This window comes from Portunus trituberculatus, chromosome 24, assembly GCF_017591435.1.
Source record: "Portunus trituberculatus isolate SZX2019 chromosome 24, ASM1759143v1, whole genome shotgun sequence".
In the NCBI taxonomy this organism is placed as follows: Eukaryota; Metazoa; Arthropoda; class Malacostraca; order Decapoda; family Portunidae; genus Portunus; species Portunus trituberculatus.
The window spans coordinates 802,144-809,745 of NC_059278.1; the positions used below are offsets into that span (position 1 = coordinate 802,144).

Here is a 7,602-nt window from a genome sequence, read left to right on the forward strand (position 1 = left end):
GTTCTCCTTACTTCAACATATCTATTCCTTGCTGTTTTGTAAACTTCTCTTGATAATACATCACTGTTTTTCTTAAGTTTCTTCCATGCCTTTTCTTTGTTCTTTTTTGCTTCTTCACAATTTCTATTAAACCACTGTTTATTATTTAAAGTCCTCTTTCTGTGATATGGCACAAACATTTTCACAGCAGAGTTATACAAATCCATAAATTTATCATATTTCAATTGCATATCCCTTTCCTGGTATACCACGGACCAGTCAATTTCATTAAAGAACTCCCTTATATGGTTATAATTTGCCCTAATATAATTTAATTTTTCCTCCCTGCGTTCCACAATCTTATTCGTGCTTAATTCTGTATCCAGCTCAAAGCTTAGGACATCATGATCGCTTTTCCCCAAGGGACATTCATGTTCAATTTCCTCTTTTAGAGATGCCCTGGTAAATACCAAATCCAACCTTGCTGCAACATCTTGTCCCCTGCACCTTGTTGGTGATCTCACCCACTGTGTCATCAAGTTATTTGTTGCTACCTTTAACAATTCCTCTGCCCACTCACCACCGTTCACCACTTCGTAGTCTTCCCACACTATTTCTTTGCAATTAAAGTCTCCAACTATCATCACTCTATCCTTTCTGATGAGTTCTTGCTTCATTCTGTCTAGAGTATTTCTCATCACCATTTGGTACTGTTCATATTCCCAAGCACTGGTTCTGGGTGGTATGTATACTGTTATAATATTAATGTCCCTCTTGCCATCTGTTATAAGCATACTTATCACTTCCTCATTTCTCTTACTATAGTTCACCTCCTTCACTATCAGATCTTCCTTAGTAAGAACCATTATACCACCACCTCCTTTATTTTTCTATCATTTCTCCATACTTTGTAGTGTTTTACAACAAACCAGTCTAGCTTTATTTCGGGCCTTAGCTTTGTTTCCACTACACACATTATGTCCGGTTCGTTATTTCTTAGGTAATCTATACATTCTAGCCTCTTAGACAGAAATCCATCTATGTTCGTGTAAGTCACTTTTATTCCATTCCTAGTCTCATTCTTCCATGTAATGCCTATTCCGTCTGTTTTATCCACCACTTCTTTAGCCTCCCATTTCTCATCCTCCAAAAAAACTTGGTCTTTTCCTCCTGTGTGTGTGTGTGTGTATACATATACTTATGTATATGAGTATGAATGAAAATATTCATATTCATGCAAACAAGCACATATAAGTAAAAACACATGTTGTCAAAAATAACAAACATAATAAGACAGTAAATGTACAATATAATGTATAAATAAATATGTTGCAAAATTAATATTAAAAATTAAATAAAAAAGAGCAAGTTGATATTTACTGTGTAATTGTAGGTTGTGCACAAATTAAGATTTCTATGTTTTCATTTTGGATTTGTAAGTGTTCTAAATAACTGAGCATATTTTTTTCTTATTTGCTGTTTCTCTTGTTAGGGAGAAAGCAAGTTGTATGAAAAAAATTAAGATCAGTGCACAGAATCATCACAGCAATATAACATACTGGAATAGAAATACAGTCCATTTGCATATATGGAGGTAGGAAATATGCAGATAAATAGTAACTTCATAGCAAAACTCTTTAGCTAAATAGAAAACACTATTTACACTGCAATCAAACATAACTTGAAAACAAATTTTCAACAAAAGAAAAATTGGCCAAATACCATCTGAAAAAAGAAAACATATAGCTACTATATACAAATTAATGTATTATCTCTAGGCTGTTACTACCTACAATGGTTGTCAATGGTGACACTTCAGAGAAAGGAAACATAACAAACAAATAATCCACCTGCCACTGGCCACAAATGATATCCTAGCATCTCTGAGCACCACCGAAACTGAATTTCCTAATAACTGAATAAAACTCTGTAAATCACTAAGCCAAAGGAAACCTTGAAGTACATGAAGATGGCCATAAAGCCACAGCTTCATGCCAGTTGGCTGAAGTATGGGAGATATACAATAACTAAATAATGTAACTCTTGAAAAAAACATTGTAATTTTTCTGAAAAATAAAAACACATTAAAAAAAAAGAGGAATGTATAAATTACAAGTTACATCTGCAGCTCTTTGTTACTTCTACTTAATACGAAGGAATGATTAATGAAGCTTTGATCAAGTAACATACATCAATAAATGATGCTGGGATGTATCATAAATATTATCTAGCCAAATAATGTTTTACTTAAGTTTTATAAAACAAAATTCAAAACTTGTTAGAGATAGTAATAGTATACATTGTAGTCCTGTAGCGTATATGATTGCACTAACCTCAAATCAACTCACCTGCATCTTCATTGGAATAGTCTCCAAGTCCATTCTGAGACCGGGAGAAATTGTTCTGTCTGGCCACTATGAGAGAAGAAGCCTGTAAAGCAGAGCGGAATGAAATGCTTCCTCAACACTGTACAAGTTTTCAAATTGACACCAAACTAATTGATTAGCTTACTGCTGTGCTATATAATCCAGTAAATCCACTATCATCCCACCTTTCTTCTCATACTGTACTAAAGATAAGAAGCTAAACATGTAAAGACAGGTTTATAGGAAACATCTGCACACAAATAAACTTTATAGATAATAAAAAAAATCACGAGGAATGTAACATGTGTGATAAAGTATGAGATCTATGACCACAATATTCTGTTGCCAAAGAGAAATGGCAAGATAAAATACTCTACCTGCTGAGAACTGGGAGAGGTAGTGCCAGGGACTCTGGGAGGAAGGTCGGGAGGGTGCTCCTGTCGCTCTGACACCTCCCCACCACCAGTTAATGACTGAGATGATTCATTCTTTACACTGTACATTTGTGGTCGCAGCTCATAATTTTTGGACCTGGTGAAAAATACACACTCTATATAGATGAAACTCAGAAACTCACGTAGCAATGTGTAAGTGTTCAAATCTACTTGACATGAAATTAGTGATACATACTTGTAAATGATAACCACTTAGTTTACTTTATTTCTGTTTCTCCAGTAGATGACTAGAATTATGTAGTATAATGATAATGTCCTCTAAGAAAGCAAGAGATGATATGGAAGTGTTAGTAAAACCAACTGACACTGATGGTACATTTGATGGTTTAGTCTCAGTGGTTGGTGAGGTAAATAAATTAAAGGGAAAAAAAAAAAATAAATAATAGGACTTTTGCTGCAATACTAATATCATAGAAATAAACTCACACCAACAATACCAACATGTGTTGTTGTGTTACATAATGCACAAATAATACTGAATGCACTATTATCCAGAGCCTTGCCAAAGAGCATGGAACCAACAGTCTCTTAATTCCCAAAATAATCCGAACCACCCTCTTCTTCATAACTACAACACAAAAAGAGAGCCTTACTGTTCTTTGTCATTGGAGCAGCAGTGGGCAACAATGGTGGTGAGCCAAGTCTTCATATCTTCCTGATCTTGGGCCTCCACCACCCACTCACTGCCACTGTCTGCCTGTAATATAATTGGTATGTATTTTTGTAATCTTTAAGTTCCCTCTCGGTACTCAAAATCAAAAAGTATTCTCATGGTATCACTCTGAAAAATCATATAGAAATGGATTAGTCAAGAGCTGAGTGGGTGACAAAGCTTGGCAGGATCATGCTTACGGGAGCAAAGAAAACACTGAAATACCTTTTGTTCAACAGTGATTCTGTAACTGTCAACAATGATGAGGTTGAGGATATGCAATGAACAAAGCTTACCTTGATAACAAATGTGTTTCTGTGGTCTGGCATCTCCAAGTCTGTAGTTTCACGAGCTTCATTTATTGATATGCAAAACACCCCTGTGCGAGGTTTCATACTCTGGAAAGATGAATGATTCATTAGTGAATACTCTTACCATAATTGAAAAAAAATGTTAAAAATTATATAAAGCTGAAAATATGAAGAACTGTTATTGCCCTATTAATAAAGTGAATTTGTTAATACCTTTCTCCCACAACAAAATTGAAGCTCTAAACACTGACCATTTAGATACTTCACATTTTTCAAAACTAAGAAGACAAATTAATTTCAACTTAAAACTATTGCCTTACATCTAAAGGTAATGTTATGATCAGGCTTGTGCCATGACAGACAGGCCTGAAACTCATGGTGATATAGGCTCACATCTCTAAACTGGAAGCTATGATGGGATCACATGGAGAATTTCCCTGTGAATACTGGTTACTTCTCAACCATGCGACAGTAACAACCAATAAACACTTCAAATTATGTATGCCATGTTTTTTTTATTGGCATATAAATATCTTGAGCATGATAGGTTTACTGTTCTTATATTTTTTTGCCAAGAGTAAAAGCTTAGATATATAGAGTAAAAGTTCTGATATATCTCTTATGGGGTATCTCTTTTACATAAATAACAAAAAATATGCATCACAGGCTCTGCAAACATGACAATGGTGTTCAGAAGGGAAATTCCTGCATGACCATACCCTAGCTGTAAGTTTGCTCTTTTTGGCTAACTTTACTAACCTTTTAAGGAACTGACAATCAAGTGGGCTTTTTTAATATATTTTTGTTGCCATTGGCCAGCTTCCCCCTCTTCCATGAAAAAAAAAAATACTAAACAAAACCCAACCTCAATACCTAACCTAACCTAGCTACCATGACCTAAACATGCTATTGGTAAAGGCGGTGTCACACTAGCACTTTTCCATTGATTAATGCGATTTCTGTCGATTTTTCAACGTTCCGCATGAATTTGTCAGACGATAGGGATCGTTTCCGTCTGCAAATTTTCCGCCTTTGTTTACATACCAAGACCAAGACCACAAGACTTGCCGCGTCTCCTCAACCTGCTTATATGTGCATTGGTTCTACCATTAACCATGAACGCATCCATGCACGCTTTTTGGCTTGTTTAGCTCGTCTAAGTTTCGTAATACACAGTATTACGTTCAGAGCAGCGTATCTTTGCCGCAGCATGGCCTCCATTTTTGTGTTTACATTGTGTTGGCGGGAAGTGATGACGGAAAGTGACGACGAAACACCGTTTGTGTGTGACAGGCCGCACCAAAAATATTGTCGATTTTCTGAAAAACTACGGAAAAAGTAGACAGAAAAAGTGCTAGTGTGACACCGCCTTAAGAGGAGTTCCAAGGAAGACTTATCAGTAGTGCATGTCGCCTCAACTAGGTTACGTTAGTTAGGCCAGGATAGGTTAGGTTAGTTTTGGTTATCACATTTTCATTTGCACATTGTGTCAGGTGAGTGAAAGAGCTGTGAAGGGGAAGCCAAGAAATGAGGAGTGCTGGAGGGATGACTTCTTTAGGACAGTGTAACAAACCAAATATAATAGGCTACATTATTACACTGGATTTAGTTAATAATTGGAAGGAAGGGGTTGGGGGCTGCAGGACCAATAGCTTGAGGTTTTAAGGGTGTTTGTTCAATATCCCTTGGGGGATGTGGTGTAACAGATAGAGCCGGAATCATAGCATTGGTAACACTGCTTGATGTAAACAAAGCAAAACTTGCTGACGTGCACCCAGCTGACACCTCCACCATCACAGTATTTTCAGAGTTTTTTTATGAGATATTATTGATTTCCAACCTCTTTTGCAATGCACACTACTCGCTTTAATGCTCCCCACACAAAAAAGCCTGACTTCCCACAGGTTCCCCAAGATTGTTGGAAATGACAGGTTGGCATAAGTTGGAGTCTAAAAATCAATCATAACTCGAAAAATATTCATCTGCGACAGAAATGACACATAGCTACCATGAATCCTTTCACTATATTTCTCACTGGAAAACTTAAGCCACATACGAGAGTCCATGGTTGTTGGGCCAAACTGCCAATGAACTAAGATTGCTTTTATATACTTTAGTCAATAACAACATGTATATAATATTTTTGCTATGATACCACAGCACATGACAACACTCATTTCAGCAGTACCCACATATATATACACTTTATCAAAAGCAACACTGATGCACTAAGGTAGCAATGCATCACATAAGCACACAGACATGAAAAATATAACCCTGGACACAAGAATAAGTCAGTAGTGTGTCTATCACTCACTTTTGGCGGCGCATAGAACTCTAGCATGTGCCCAGCAGCCACCTTGACGAGGGCCATGCGACACTTAAGCCAGTGTGGCCGCCCCTCCTGAGTGTCTCCAGCGAGAAGGTGTGCCGGGCCCTCCCTCACGCACTCCACTGCCACCTTCATCACACGTGCCTTGGGCCTCTCGCCCTTGGCCTGCTTCTCGTGATGAGGCGAGAGTTCCACTTCGTCTGAGTGCTGCTTGTGGAAAATTTTGCCTTTCTTCAGTCCCTTGAAAGACAGACGACGGAAGAAGGGCCTGTGGGTAACCTTGGGAGAGGGAGACTCGCCCCCCTCATCACTCTCAGCTGCCTCTAGGATGTCATCAGCTGACGCCGACCTGGTGCTGACGCCCCCGCCGCCCCCTCCCACTCCATTCCGCACCTTGACGCCATTGGGGGGATTCCGAAGGGCATGCTCCAAGTGAACAGGGAAAATCTCAGCGAATTTCTGCGCCAAGTCTTTGTGATCTATATCCCTAAACTGAGACTGCAGGGCGATAAACACTTTCCATGATCTCACAAATTTGACGGCGGCCATTCTTGCCTGCTTGTCACAAAACTCCTCCCAGTCATTACTGTGGTGGCTCCTGCGGGGCTCCGACTCCGCGTCAGATGCAGTGGCCATTGTTTAGGTTGAATCCGAGCCCTCATGAGACGTCAGCTGCGGGAAAATGAAGAAATGAGGAGGCGGTGTGACATGTTCCTCCTGCCGCCCCATCGCCTAGGCCTCCATCTTGATTGTTTACTATACGGGGGGCGGCTCTGGAGGGATTGTTCCATCTCTACAGTGTTCATTTGCTCCATTATTTTCATGTATAAATAATGTCATGCAGAAATATTAGTGTTTTGTGTTTATATAGCTTCCCTTCTTTGTGTGTGTTGTGACTAATAATTTCTTACTATCACAAAATTCATATGTTGTCAAATTTTTTTCGTCAATTTCTGTCTTCATAATTAGTAAGATATTTTTCTTTATATATGTGAAAAAGAAAACTATCTGAAATTTGCATCGATCGTCTAATGATCAAAGGTTTAAAGGTCAGTCTTGAGTCATTGCCACTTTTTTAGTCGCTACCTACGGTACATTCATCGATCAGTTTACGTTTCGAGGGTTTCCTCTTCCCTTGCCTTCCTGCTCATATGGCAATGTTAGAACTTGTGTCTATTATGTAAGATGCGTTAACTGATAGGAAGATAGAAAGAATAGAGCTGCCGGCCAGATGCATTTATCTTTTTAAACAAACTTATAAGCTTAAAAAAAATAACTTCCAGTATTAATTTAGTGAATATATTTCTTTGTTTTATGGTTCGTGTCATTGAGATAACACCTTAAATACCAATTACTGTGAATAAAATAAAATATAGTAGTCCCTCCTTGAATAAAAAGAAAGAGAAAGGAAACGACGGCTGTTCTACCAAGCACTCAGCCACCCTACTCCATATCACACATTTTTCACAATAAATCTCGAATGGAGGATAGGAAAACAGATGCAATA

At 38.2% G+C, this 7,602-nt stretch overlaps 1 protein-coding gene across 3 annotated transcripts in view; it reads right to left on the reverse strand.

Moving 5' to 3' along the window:
* Positions 1–7,336, reverse strand: part of LOC123508154 (SH2B adapter protein 1-like) — a 15,505-nt gene extending 8,169 nt beyond the window's left edge. For 2 of the 3 annotated variants that reach the window (XM_045261690.1, XM_045261689.1), the window contains exons 1-5: positions 6,081–7,335; positions 3,749–3,850; positions 3,394–3,497; positions 2,723–2,876; positions 2,328–2,409 (exon numbers count right to left, since the gene is read on the reverse strand). In XM_045261690.1, coding sequence (XP_045117625.1) covers positions 2,328–2,409; positions 2,723–2,876; positions 3,394–3,497; positions 3,749–3,850; positions 6,081–6,731 — 1,093 coding nt within the window. In that variant the 5' untranslated portion in view covers positions 6,732–7,335. Of the gene's footprint in view, positions 1–2,327; positions 2,410–2,722; positions 2,877–3,393; positions 3,498–3,748; positions 3,851–6,080 lie in introns of all 3 variants that reach the window. The other variant, XM_045261691.1, reaches the window with a different exon arrangement.
* Between the last annotated feature and the right edge of the window lie 266 nt (positions 7,337–7,602).